This window comes from Triticum dicoccoides, chromosome 3A (assembly GCF_002162155.2).
Source record: "Triticum dicoccoides isolate Atlit2015 ecotype Zavitan chromosome 3A, WEW_v2.0, whole genome shotgun sequence".
NCBI lineage: Eukaryota > Viridiplantae > Streptophyta > Magnoliopsida > Poales > Poaceae > Triticum > Triticum dicoccoides.
Genome location: NC_041384.1, coordinates 653923840 through 653938419, shown reverse-complemented (window position 1 = coordinate 653938419; position 14580 = coordinate 653923840). Strand labels below are relative to the sequence as shown.

General features: G+C 47.3%; 1 protein-coding gene and 1 non-coding gene across 2 annotated transcripts; both read right to left on the bottom strand.

Moving 5' to 3' along the window:
* Positions 1 to 1808: 1808 nt before the first annotated feature.
* Positions 1809 to 14335, bottom strand: LOC119272770. The gene is made up of 8 exons (XM_037554170.1): positions 14330 to 14335; positions 13242 to 13940; positions 12757 to 12878; positions 8254 to 8380; positions 7741 to 8108; positions 7526 to 7652; positions 5138 to 5664; positions 1809 to 3892 (listed from the first exon to the last, which is right to left on the bottom strand). The coding sequence occupies exons 1-8, from the start codon at positions 14333 to 14335 to the stop codon at positions 2239 to 2241; spliced, it is 3630 nt and encodes a 1209-aa protein (XP_037410067.1). The 3' UTR covers positions 1809 to 2238.
* On the bottom strand, positions 6837 to 6921 carry TRNAY-GUA. Its single transcript is given in 2 exon segments — positions 6837 to 6872; positions 6885 to 6921. It is a non-coding gene; the product is annotated as a tRNA-Tyr (tRNA).
* Positions 14336 to 14580: the final 245 nt, after the last annotated feature.

Below are 14580 nucleotides of genomic sequence, written 5' to 3'. Positions count from 1 at the left end.
ATCGTAGCCAAAACTAAACATCTAAGACCTGAGGTCCCAACCAGGACGCCTGCCGGGATATGGGGCACTTACCGGTCCGGCGCACTCCTCAACCAGGACGCCTGCCGGGTATGAGGCTGCCACAGCCACCTGCCATCAATCCATCTTCAGAGCTGTACTGTTGCATGTACCATGCCAGGGCTCTCTGCCATCGACGCCACCACGACGCTCGACAACGTCGTCCTCCTGCGCGAGTCCATCCTCCCACAACGAACTCTGAATCTGCACTGCGCCACGCCATCAAGATCCGTCGCCATCAGTGTGTAGGATGAAGCACCGCTCCACCAAAGAATCAGTCCTCTGGTCCCTTGATCACGTGTGTACCGCCAAGAATGACGCCCCCAAGGGAGGAACGACACCAGAGCGCCGCCGTCATCCGATCATCCGATCTAGGGTTTCCCCTGGAGGTAGCAGAGAGTGGCCTTGAACTTCCCCGCGGCGATGCCTTCAAGAAGGGAACGACGCAGATAGCGCCGCCACCGCCGGCCTTAGCAGAAGCCGAAGGCAAGTTTTCACCCAGATCAGTTCGAAGGGATCCAACTCCCGTGCACGGGTTGACGTCACTACCAGCACCATCAAGCAGACCCTGGAATACCGGCAGATCAGCGAGCCGCCGGCACCACCGCATCCAGATCGCCGGCCACGCCGGGCCGCCGCCATCCCCCGCGCCGTCCGGGTCAGAGACGGAGCCGCCGACCGCGCACAGGGACCGCCGCCGCCTGCACACGCCGGAGCGCCGCCGAGAGCCCAGCGCCCGCCACCGCTTGCCGAAGCCAACCTCCGCCCGAGCACTGGTGCCACCGTGGAGCCATCAGATCGGGGAGGAAGACGTCGCGCGCCGACCACCGTCACGGACCCCGCCGCACGCCCGAGCGCCGGCGCCACCGCGGCGCCATCAGATCGAGAGGAGGAGGAGCCCGTGCCTCGCCGCCCCGCGCAGACCACGCCGCCACCAGCGCCGCACAGGGAAGCCCCGCCCAGATCCGCCGGCGGCCCGACCTGCCGCCGAGCCGAGCGCCGCCGCGAGGGCCGGCCGTCCCGCGCTGCCCAGGAGCCTCGCGAGGAGGGAGGGAGCCCCCCCGCCGCCGACGCACACGCGGGCTTTGCCCGGCGGCGGCGAGGGAGAAGGAAGGCGAGAAAGGGGAGCGGCGGCGGCGATCTAGGGTCCTTCTCAATACATTATGACGGTGTTAGGTTGCTTGTTTACCGTATAACTATTTGCGTTGTCATGTTTTGTCCCGTAATGGGTTTCTCGATGTCGAGCATTCGTAGCAGGTTTCCTGGCAATGCACCAGCTCGCCTCCCCTCTCTTTCCCTCCTCCTATCTTGCTTGTAATACCAGTGAACTTTGTACTCCATTTCCGTTAAGCCCGTAATGGCAAGGGGAATGCCCGGTTGAAAAAACAAACAAAGAGACCGAACAACAAAGCAGACGCCCAATTCTCTTTCAATATCCCAAGACATGGATGACTGGATAGACAGCATCTGCATTCGCGATAGATTGTTATAGAATCGTTTCTCAAATCATCAATTAATCTGCGTACCTGCTTCTCGATGGCAGAAAGATCACCCCGGGCATCCATGGACGAGGAAGATTTATTCTTAGGAATCCCCTGTTAAATGTTTGCCGCCGAAGAAATTGCCCTCTCATGCAGACAGCACCCAATCTTGTCAGGCACGATTACATTTTCCCTTCGAGGGGCAGGGAGAAACACATGGTTGCATCCTACGATCTGTCTCGCTGAACCAGATGAAATAGGCCAGTGACACAAGAAACATGACGCTTCCTTTTCTCTTATAGAAAACAGTCTGTGCAATCAGAGAGACATAACTGAGGTAGACTGCTGAGCTACTAGTACTGCATAACGCAAATTTGTGCTAACTGCCAAGTATCAACGCATCACAAAAGCCACCTGGCAGAGTTGAGCCAGGATAGCTCCTGGAGCTATCATGATACAGCGCTGCTAGCCTACAATCGCATCATCAGGCACATCAGAGACATCTCTCAGTAGAAGCATGCAAGCAGTAAACCAGTGCGAGTCAGCTAACAGCACGTGCAAAGCAAAATCCCGGTCAAAAAGATACCAATGAACAAGCTGCACAAAAGATATGTAAAAAAACCCGAAAAAGACGCCATCTCAACAACAAACACCCACGCCCAACAAGTAGCATGAGATGATGAGCACAATCTCAATCTGACTATAAATACGCAGCACCGGTCAACCACTTGGAAACGCTTAATGAGCTCCCATGTCTCTGGCTGCGGAAGTAGCTGAGAAGAGCCTGTGCCTGCAACAAATACATATTCTTAGCAAAATGATTTTGCAGGTGGTTTTCTTCAAGATGTAAATTTTGTTGTAAAAAGTGGCAGACCGTTTCTCTTGCTCGCAGTGTTCCTGACTGTGACAGTGTGACTAAAGGGGGCACGGCGCCCTCTTTAAGAACTACGCTGCAATATCGGCTGCTGTTTGTGCATAGCTGAAGCAATGCCGCGGCAGCATTTTCCTTCCCTCTCGGTGAACCCAGTTCGACAACTTCAACAAGAGCTGGAATACCTCGTGTCTCCCCAATCGCAGTTCTCCCTTCTGGTATCATAGCAAGATTTGCCAAGACAGCTACAGCTTTGTCGATCATTCCAAGAGCAGGATCCATAAGCTTAACTAGTTGCTTCACCGCATCAGCTTGCACAATGCGACCCTTGTTCTCATGAATTATGGATAAATAAGACAATGCAATAGCTGCATCTCTCTTTCCTTGCGGGGTCCCACTTACCAGCAAGTCCACGAGAGGCTTGACGGCACCAGATCGTCCAACCCTCACTTTGTTTTCTTTAATAACCGAGAGACTGGACAAAGTAGCTGCTGAATTCTCTTTAGCTTCAGGGTTCCCTGTTTCCAGGACATGGATGAGAGGATCAATAGCATATGCATTCACGATGGCAATCTTATTGTTATCACTGATGGACAGATTGAGGAGGGATGTCACTGCATTTTCTTGGATCTTGGCATCTGGTGAATGAAGAAGACCAACCAGCAAGTTTATAGCCCCACAATCTGCAATGACAATCCTGTTCTCCATGTTGTGCTTAGCTAGAAGGCGAATCTCTGATGTCGCTGATCTTTGACCTTCTATGGAATCGCTTCTCAAATCATCGATTAGCTTGCGCACCTGATTCTCAATGGCAGAAAGATCACGCCGAGAATCCATGGATGAGGAAGATATTATTCTGTCAGATGTTTGCCGACGAACAAATTGCCCTCTCATGCGAACATCACTTAGCTTGCACACCTGATTCTCGATGGCAGAAAGATCATCCTGGGCATCCATGGATGAGGAAGATATTATTCTGGGGAATCCCCTGTCAGATGTTTGCCGACGAACAAATTGCCCTCTCATGCGAACATCACTTAATCTTGGCAGGATAAGCCTCAATGTACTTATCCTATCACACTTTGCACGCAGGGTGTTGTCCATGCAGACATTGAAGCAGTGACGAATGTCAAGGGACTCAAGGTGGCGGCAATTATGCAGGATGGCTGTCAGTCCTTTATTGGTCAGGCGATTGGCAAATAACTGCAAAGAGCGTAACTCATGCATAGTTGCAATCCCCATGGCTTCGTCGTCCCTGTCATTGTCACTAGCTTCAAAATCATAGAACACGTCCTTATTCAGTCTGAAGCGTTTCAGTTGTGGGCATGCTTTGCCAACAACCCCAAACACACCACTCTCACCCACATCTGAACATAATGAAAGCTCGAGCTCCTCGAGCAAAGGGAATTTCACTATCATCTCCTTAAGTACTTTATCAAAATTATAGCGAGAAATGAGGCGAAGACTCTTGAGAGATGGTGCCCTGCAAATGTAGCACTTGGATCTCAATAACCAATAAAAAAATATGCCACACATATAGAAAGACATAAGCACCCTGTATAAAACAGTAAGCTAAATTTATGTTTCGACAGATTTGCAGAGCACGAATAGAACATTTCATAAATTCAGATAACTGCATAGCATCATAGGACACAGATCATAACTTAAAGAGGTCTAGTGACAATTCAATTAATGATTAATTGTTTGATTTGACAAAAATTTCAGGGATGCTAAGTTTTTTATGCCTCATCGCAGGTTGCAAAATTAGAATAAACTCTGCACTCCAGCATATGAAATCTGTTGAGTTTGTTCTGTTCAACAAGCAACATAACTCCAAAGTCTCAAACCATTGCTAATGGGACTGTTTCACTGGAAAATACTCAGAAGCGCTAAAAGGCTAACTCACAACTGTATTGTGTTTCAAACCAAACCAAAGAATACTTCCCCGCTGTATTAACAAACCAATATATGAAGAACTCGGCTGAGTTAATTCTTAGTTGGCAAGCCAATGCACAGGTTGACGACGGGACAACAATTTTTGGTTGGCTGGAAAATCAGCATTCCTTTTCAATAGGGTGGGCACAAAGGGATAGGTTTAACTGTATGAAGATAAGTAGATCAATGACCAGACCAGAGGGTGGCTAAATGTTGTGATAAGAGAAATTCAGCAGAGTAAAACTTGAAACGTCAGAATCATCCAATTATTGCAAACATTCTATGATTTACCCATACGTCCACAAGTGCTTCTATTTGTAAGTCGCTCATCCATTCTCCCTTGCCAATTAAGTATCACTAAATTTTACGAAGCTGCAGACAACATGAAGGCGGTATGGTGTCCGGAGTAATGCACGGTGATAGGTTTTCTCTAGCGCTTTCTCTTTATCAAACTAAGAATAGTCACTCCTCTTACTGAAATATATATAATAAATTCAATAAAATAACTAGTGTTATAAGTCTGAAAAACATGATAAAGTGATAATACAAAAAGGCACTATAAGCATCAAATCAGAAACCACATAATTTTCAGTTGTGTGATTCCATAGCAAAATTGCATGATTCCTACCCAAAAATAAAATTGTACAGAACTTTTCCGCTAAACGAAACACGAAGGTACACATAAATTGCAAGGGATTGGAACGGAAACAGAACATATAGCCACTGCCTAACAAATTAAATAGAAAGCTCCTAAAACAAGAAGATGGTGTGGGGGGTGGTTAAAAATTCTCACTGGTCGGCGAGGTAGAGGAGAAAGTCGTGGTCGTCGGTGTAGTCGCCCCAGAACGCCTCGCATCTCCCCGCGCTGCGGCGGACGGCGGCCTGCGCCATCCCGTGGAGGTTGAGCTCGGGGGAGAGGTCGGCGTGGCCCAGCATGTCGATGCGGCGCCATAGCTCGGGCTCGTCGCGGGCGGCGCCGCGCCAGGAGCGGCACACCTGACCGGCCCCCATCAGGATGTCGACGTGGTCGAGCTTCTGGAGGATGGTTGAGATCGCGTCCGGCGGCAGCTCCGCCCAGTTCCTCATCTCCTCCTCCGCCGACACAAACGAGGGGGAGGAAGTGGGCATCTCGCTAGGTGGGCTGCGACCTTCATGCAGCGCGAGGAAGAAGCTGAGGGCGTTTGACGAGTACAGCTCCTGCGCTGCCTTGCGGTCAAGGAGGAGCACGCGCTCGAGGTGGTAGTCGTCGTCGCAAGTCGCCGGCGAAGTCGCCGTGTACGAGCGAGCGACGGCCGGCGTGTCAGGGAAAGGAGCGAGGAACTGGTTCAGGTGGGGAATTTTACTATTTTGCACAAAAATCTCATCCTCCGTGCGGAAAATACTCGTCGGAAAATAGATGCCTTATCAATTTCTCTCCCACGAGTATTTTTAAATAGAGAGAGTAAAACCATCTGTAAGCGGGCTCCTCAAATTGATCAGAACGCAGAGCCATTAACCAGACAAACTAAATAATTGATCTAACCAAACCTCTCAAAGTCTCCTTAAATGTTTTTATTATTGCCTGGCACCCCTCATATTGCCCTCGTACTCCCTTCGTCTCTTTTTACTCTGTATATGAGATTTGGTCAGAGTTAAACTTTAACTAAGTTTATAGAAAAATATATTAAGATTCATAATATAAAATTAATATTGTTAGATGCATCATGAAATTAATTTTCATACGTATAGCTTTAGTATTGTAGATGTTGATATTTTTTCAACAAAGTTGTCAAACTTTATAAAGTTTGACTTTGCTCAAATCTTATATGCAGACTAAAAAACGGAGAGAGTATATGAAATGAGTACGAGGAGTGTCCAAGCATGTCCGGTCAATGATTCTGCGTCTGTGACATACAATTCAGCTCACCACGAAGCATTTTTTGTTTCTTTATTATTTTTATTTCTCTTCTTCTTCACCAATCACATGCATACTCGAGCAGGCTCGCCAATACCTGCCCCGTCCCTGACACCTCTGCATTGTTCCATGGCCACCTTGCCCGAGGCCGGCCCATCATCCTTGGTCACCACTTTTTTACCCGGCGTGCCGATCTTGGTCGACTTTGGTGTCTAGGCATGCGACCCCATCAAACCAATCTCCAGCGACCCATCTGTGCTGGATCGCTCGCTATAAGACTAGTCACAATTGAGAGTAACATACACATATCCCTGGACTATATTACTACCTTTATAGTGGGTAGTAACTTAAGTGTGATAACATGCAAAGATTCATTTATTAGGTTATAGACTCATATTGCATTGGAACATGTGATGTTACAGTAACTAGCTAAGTTACTACAACTAGCTCTCTCCTCATTAACTCATTGTCACATAAACAAATTTGCTGAGTTGGACCCGATGTTACTATTGAAGTTACTCCCACTGTGGCTAGTCTAACCTTGGCAGCCACAAAGCACCCTCAAAAAAAGAAAGGAAGAAAAAAAATGTCAAGAGTGTCCGACCTGCCGGATTCGAACCAGCGACCTAAGGATTGATCTGCAACACTACAGTCCTCCGCTCTACCAACTGAGCTAAGGTCGGTTTGTGTTTGAATTAAATAATTCTTTCTTACATTAATAAGAAGCTGTGACAAGGATTCGATCCGTAGATCAGATGCACGATTAGTTAGTTGATCAACGGTACTTGAGGGAAACAAAGAGTAAAGAAATGATTGGGGGTGTTATTTGTAATTAGGAACCTAATCTACTCGAGTTACATTTTGCGGGCCTACAGGAAGCCATAAAACATGAGTGCATGACTACCCCACCAGCTATGCTGCATGCAACAGAGGCAGGCAGGCCGTGATTTTGACCGAGTATCTTCTCCATCTAGAGGAGGATCACACAACATTAACCGCGAAAGGCGTCCGGACCGACTGCGCGCCATCCGACCAGGTGATGGCGCCGTACGCGTACCCCTTGCTGGCCCCGGCGCCCGCGAAGCGCACCTCGTACGCCGCCGTCGTGCACCGCCTCGAGAACAGCAGCCGCTGGGGCGATACCTTCACGGACAGGCCCGCCGGCGCCTCGACGGACGCCACGTACGTCGAGTCGGACTTGGACGGCTCCCCGTTCGTGGCGGTGCGCGACACGGCGACAGGCTTCCCGGCCGCGAGCCGCGGCACGGAGATGGACGGGTAGTTGACGTTCGCCGTGATGAGGTCCTCCGCGACGAGCTTCTTTATCCGCCGCGACACCGTCAAGTCCGTGGCGACGCACACCAAGATCTTCCCGTCCACCTTGCGCGCGCGCAGCGATCCTGGACTGCAGTTGCTGCAATGCAGCCGTCACAGACTGATCAGCGATCAACATTGTAAAACGTAGTAACTTGACGTCTTCAAAATGGTCTTGATATATGTACCTTGCCTCGGCCACCGTCGCGCGCCGGGCTGCCGCCTGGGCCCCAAACACCAGAGGGTAGCGCTCTCCGCCGAGGCTCTGGTTGAGAAGTTTATGCCGACTCCCAGACATGGCATGGCGCGTCGCGTTGAGGTTGAGGGATACGAAGCAGTGTAGCACGGCGATGGCCATGGCGACGCGTACCTTGAGGACTTTCCCGTTGCCGAGGACGATGCTGGACTGGAAGGCGCGGTCGATAGTGGAGGCGGCGACGGTGAGGATCCACGGCGCGGAGTTGGCGACGTGTGTAGGGGTCGGGCCCGTCGTTGCCGGAGGAGCAGACGATGAGGACGCCCCTCTGGTGCGCGTGCGCGTGGAAGGCGCCGAGCGCTATGTGCCGATGGAGATGGAGATCACGTCCACTCCGTCGCTGACGGCGTCGTCGATGGCCTTGAGCAGCGCCGAGCCCAGGCACGCGTCCGTGGTGCACACCTTGTACGAGGCCACGCGTGCGGCCGGCGCGCCGCCCCCGTACCAGGCCGTAGTAGTCCGCGCCCTCCACGGCCGCGCCCGCGGCCGTTGACGCGCAGTGCGTGCCGTGGCCAACGTCGTCTCTCGGCGAGGAGGCCTTTTTGCCGTAGTGCCGCGCGCCGATGAGCTTCCTGCGGCACACGATGGCACAAGTTCAGCCGTGTCACAAGGTGCACATTGCAAGTGTTTTTTCTTTTCTTGTTATTACAGCACCTGTTGCAGTTGCTCTTGTGGAAGCGTGGGCCCTCCATGCACACCCCTCGCCATCTCGCCGGCACGTCCCGCATCCCGGCGGCGTCGTCGAAGCTCGGCGACTCCGGCCAGACGCGTGAAGGAGACAGCAAATCAGAAAAATGAAATGCAGGCAGTGTCTGTCTCGACTCACGATGCGAGTCGTGCGCTTGTCGCCCGCACCGGTATCGATGACGCCGATTATGACATCGCCGGACCGGAGGCCGGGCGGCCGAGGCGGTTGGCGCGGTGGCCGGACTGCGCGTCGCCGGCGGGTCCTGCCGACGGGCTCCACATGTAGACGACGTACGACTGAAACCATGATACCCATCCCAACAATGCCGTCAAACAAACCATGATATTGATATACAACAATAAACACGCGTTATTAGCTATTAGTACGTACGTACTTCTGTTCTCGCATTTCAGAGTTCCGACGCGCACGCGTGGCAGGTGCAATCCAACAGTAATAGTTTTTTTTTTACGAAAAGGGGTTTTACCCTAGCCTCTACATCAGATAGATGCATAAGGCTCATAAAATTAAAACGATAGTCCAGCAACAAGTCTCCAAGTCTCCAAGTGTGAAAAAAACAAAAGCTCCGTGTGCGGCAGAGGTTGGGGAGGCCGATTCGGAGGCGGGCAGCGAGGCAAGGGTCGCCGGTGATGATGAGGGAGGCCGATTCGGAGGCGGGCGGCGAGGCAGAGGTCGCCGGTGATGAGAGGGAGGCTGGAGCGTGGTTTCCCTGGCAGATCTATGGCATCCGCGGCTCCTGGGCAGAAAGAAGAATGGAGATGAGGGAGAGAAGAAGGAAGAAAGGAGGGGAGGTGCGGTGTCCTAGGCAGGAGCTCGCCGGAGCCGAGCCACGGAGGACGTGCGCTGCAGACGGAGGGATTCAAAGCCGGCCGGTCGGGCGACACCAACAAGGCCAGGGGTGGCGTACGAATGAGGACTTCATCACCATCAGGTAATCCATTCATCTCCTCTCTTTTCCTAATTCCCGACGATCTGGTCCTCAATCGCCATGTTCTTGAACTGCAGAAATCACTCATTCCCCATGTACTTGAGTTGCAGAAACCATTGGTTAACAAAGTGTTCTGATACATCGCTGTCAAATTGCATGGGCCTATCAAATTTTGTAATATATAGATGATGTTATGCTGTCAAATTCCATCCATGTACATATTCATGTGCAAAGTAAAGAAATTAAGATGTTGCAGGTTGCAAACAAGCAAAACCATTACCTGTCATCTGCAGAATTAACCTACATATAAATAAGATTTCTCTTCCAACCATCTTTCAAAGATAAAATCGTACAGCGAATGGGTCAGTTTTAACTAATACAAGTACACACAACATTCAGCTCGACAATTGGTCAAGAACCTTGGTGTCGGGCTGACGGCCATGCCGCCTGTGGTTATCTTGGTGTCGCTGACTGTCAGGACGCCTATTTCTGCTTCCTTCTGGATGAACACGGGAGATGGACGTGTTAGTAGAATTTGATCTGAATTGATTGATCGGCTTGTTTTGATGGCTTTTTGCGACATGTTTGTTATGTTTAGTATCTTTTTGAAACTAGAATTTGAAAAGAGCATGAGTTTTTATAGGATTTTATATATTCTTCGGTTGCTTACTGTAATCTTTTTGAAACTGAAATTTGAAAAGAGCATGAGTTTTGATAGGATTTTATATATTCTTCGGTTGCTTACTGTAACTTGTACCTTCTGGTCGGATATAGATAGAATCATACTGATTTCCTATAATTTCGCCGTCACAAAGATGTTCTATTTGTTTGGTTTGCTGTATTGTGATGACCGTCAGAAATTACCTATATATGCTATTCGTACTGTTAAATTTAGTTCTAGCGACCCCGAGGAAGTAATGTGTTGTACGCCTGACACGTGATTGAGAGTTAACTTGCTTGAAGATATGGTTCAGCTAAAACCTCTTTTCCAAATATCAACGGGCTGCTGTTTTTGGAAATTTTGATCAACACTCCGGAAAAATGTATGATGTACCTTTTTTACTTTGAGTATCGGTATGCAAACTCCAGAATTGGAGTATTGGCATGAAAACTCCAGAAAGTTTATGTGGTCCTGATACACACATCATGAAGTTGGTAACTGTTGTGGTATTTATATTCAGATTTGACAGGAATAAAAACTGAACCTATTAAATAGTTATGTTAAGCTAGATGGTTTACTCATATTCCATCGCTAGATGAACTAGCCGCAAGAAGCACGGTTAAAATTCAGCTCCATTTGATTTACATTCAGATCATCTTGCTGCAACACCACTACTTTTCTTGATAGCAAACAACCAGTTTCAGTCATCATATATTGCTTTTCTGATTTGTTTATTCTATTATACCATAGATATCATAAGAGATAGTTAATCGCTTAATGAGAGTGTTTTGTTCAGTCAATTGAGTGCCTGTTGGTCTGATTAGTTTATGTATGTGACAGTTCCTTTTAATAATTATAAGTTGCAATTCCCAGACAAGGCATATGTTCTATTGTTTCTCAGGTTTGTGCATTCCAAGCCTGCCTTAGGACACCCCTTGTGATAGTATGCCTAAGATAAAGATAGGCCGTGTCGAATATACTGAAGGGTGGGTGCTTATTGAACCCACAATCTGTGAGTTGGATGCCAAAATTAGAGAAGGTATGCATGTTATTAAGCATGCTATCTATCGATCTGACCTTTTCAGATGTCGATTGATATTTCATACTACAGGATGAGTACTAATATGATCTGCACGCACAGCTGAAAATGATACACGTGACAGGAAGAGAAAGTGCGAAGCACTCTACCCAATTTTCCGCATTTCAAGAAGCCATTACATTTATGATCTTTTCTATAGAAGAAGGAATGATATATCAAAGAGTGTGGTTTTCTGTAGCTCAGGGTTATGCAGACTGTAATCTACCTGTAAAGTGGAAAAGGTCAGTTGCCTCAACTTTATATCATTTGAGCTAGGGACCAAGATGGATGAGGTTGATTTGGCTTGATCATGCCAAACAAATTTACTTCCTTTTTGGAAAATGAAAGCATGTTTTGGAAGTTCAGGGTTAAGTTTCCAAAACCGAGCTTTATAGCAAGGCAAAGAGGATCAAGAGAAGCAGAGTAGGATAATAAAGGTTCACATAGATGTAGTAATCTGTCACTATCAGCTAGCTCAAGTATGTATTGACTGTACGATAATACAGGTTCACATATATATGTAGCAATCTGTCACTATCACCTAGCTCTAATTGAAATTTTCTTGGAGCAGTTTCATTTGCAAATAGACCAGCTACACGGGCACACACATACACACACACACACACACACACACACACACACACCTAATTGAGATATCATATTACTTACATGATGTGGGTTTATTCAGGTTATTATGATAAATTATTTGATTGATCAGTGTAAGCTGTCAAATCCAGTGGGTAGATGGCTAGGCTGCCTTTAGATCCAATGCACTCCAAGGCATTGATAGTGTCTACCGAATTCAAGTGCTTGGAAGGAATGTTGATTGATGTTAGTAGCTACAGTTGTCTGAATGAGACGACGTACAGGAGCAATAAGAAGGATCTCATGATGTACTTATGGGCTACCGAGCAGAACCACATATAGCCGTGTCTCCTTTGTTGCATCAAGGTCAGGAATCTCCAGATTCATTGCTTCTTGGTCTTTATTTTGTTGGTCAATAAATTGTAGTGCAGTAAATAACACAGAATGGATCAGAGTGACTTGCGATTTTTTTTTAATGTCTAGGTGAATAACAGAATTTTTTCTTATCACATAGCATTCTGTTTTGCTATTTCAAATGTGCTTGCCAATGTGCTCTTTATCGAACAATCTTTTGGCCTTCCAAGTTTCGAACCACTGTTTGTCACAATTTTTTAGGTTTTGTAATTTTTTCGCCCGTTGCAACGCACGGGCATTTGTACTAGTTGATATACAACAATAAACACGCGTTATTAGCTATTAGTACGTACGTACTTCTGTTCTCGCATTTCAGAGTTCCGACGCGCACGCGTGGCAGGTGCAATCCAACAGTAATAGTTTTTTTTTTTACGAAAAGGGGTTTTACCCTAGCCTCTACATCAGATAGATGCATAAGGCTCATAAAATTAAAACGATAGTCCAGCAACAAGTCTCCAAGTCTCCAAGTGTGAAAAAAACAAAAGCTCAAAAGAGCTAAGACAAAAAGCCACAACCGGCTGGCAAATAAAATAGGAGCACTACATGCCTATTCTATTACATGACCGCCATCCAAACCGGTTGAAAATATCCCGAGCTACCATCTCCCATCGGGTAGACGCAGTAACCAAACACTCCCTGGCCTCTGTCGGAGTGAGTAGCGTCCACATACGGATGAATGCCGTGGCCCTGAAGACAACCTGCAAAAAGTAAATGTTCGTTGATCTATTAAAAACTAAATCATTCCTGCAGTTCCAGACTGCCCAAAGTAAAGCACAAACGCCAACACGAATGTGCCTCGCTGTATCGGAATCAATCCCATCAAGGCACGTTCCAAATAACATGTTGATAGAGGTGGGCGGATTAATATTAAACGCAATATGAATCGACCGCCATAGAATCTTAGCCAACGGACAATCAAGAAAGAGGTGTTTGATATTTTCGTTATGGTCACAAAAACTACATCTAGCAGAACCCACCCAGTTGCATTTTGCCAGATTATCCTTAGTCAAAATGACTTATTTATGCACAAACCACATAAACACTTTGATTCACAAGGGTACCTTTACTTTCCAAACGTACATGGAGGAAGGAATGACGCTAGAGTTTATGACATCCAGATACATGGATTTGACCGAGAACACGCCGTTCTTAGTAAGTTTCCAATACAGCTGATCTGGCTGCTGGGACAGCTGTACATCCATGAAACGTCTTACAAGATGAAGCCAGGCCTCCCAACGATTTCCAACTAGCGTCCTCCGAAAACTAATATTGAGGGGAGTGGATTGTAAAACGGTTGCAACGTAGGCTTCTCTACGTTGAACAATGTTGTACAGTGTAGGATATTGAAGTGCAAGGGGGTTCTCCCCAAGCCACGTATCCTCACAGAACCTCGTATTAGCTCCATTCCCGACTATGAATCTTGTCTTGTTGAAAAAGAGTTGTTTAACTCTCATCAAGCCTTTCCAGAAAGGTGAGTCAGAGGGCCTCACAGTCACCTGGGGCAGGGTTTTAGCATGAAGATACTTATTACGTAGAATTTGTGCCCAAGTAGCCTCTGCCTCTGACGAAAGTTTAAATAGCCGCTTGCTAAGGAGACATATGTTTTTGACTTCCAGATTTTCAATTCCTAGACCCCCTTGGTCCTTCGGCCTACAGATTATATCCCACTTAGAAAGCCTATACTTTCGTTTAAGCTCATCACTCTGCCAAAAGAATCGAGATCGATAGAAGTTTAACCTTTTCCTGACACCCACCGGGACCTGGAAAAAGAATAGGAGAAACATAGGCATACTGGTAAGGACCGAATTAACCAAAATTAATCGTCCTCCGTATGACATGAGCTTCCCTTTCCAACAGCTCAGTTTCTTTTCAAAACGATCTTCGATGCATTTAGTCAGCTTACGATGATGAATGGGTATACCTAAGTACGTGAACGGTAACGTGCCCAATTCACAACCGAACAATTGTTTATAAGCCTCCTGGTTATCATTAGCTCTTCCAAAACAAAACAATTCGCTCTTGTGAAAGTTAATTTTGAGCCCGGACAATTGTTCAAATAAGCATAACAGAATCTTCATGTTTCTTGCTTTTGCCAAGTCGTGCTACATAAAGATGATAGTATCATCAGCATACTGAAGGATGGAAATACCTCCATCAACTAGATGCGGAACAAGGCCACCTACCTGCCCCGCGTCCTTAGTGTAACACCCTCGATGCGGCTATATCTCCTACGTGTCGAAGCAAGACTTAGAGGCATAACCGCATTGAAAGCAATGTCGCAAGTAAGGTAATCTTTACAACAACCCATGTAAATAGATAATAGGGAAAAAGGTACATAGTTGGCTTACACTCGCCACGTCACACAAAGTACATAAATAACATTACAATCATCCAATACAC

What these genes read in the sequence shown, in the direction of transcription:
- LOC119272770 (XM_037554170.1), bottom strand. An exon ending in TGTACGTTTGGAAAGTAAAG is followed by an intron (nt 12,879 to 13,241) that starts GTACCCTTGTGA and finishes TACTTTTTGCAG; the next exon opens with GTTGTCTTCAGGGCCACGGC. An exon ending in CTCCTCTACCTCGCCGACCA is followed by an intron (nt 3,893 to 5,137) that starts GTGAGAATTTTT and finishes CTACATTTGCAG; the next exon opens with GGCACCATCTCTCAAGAGTC.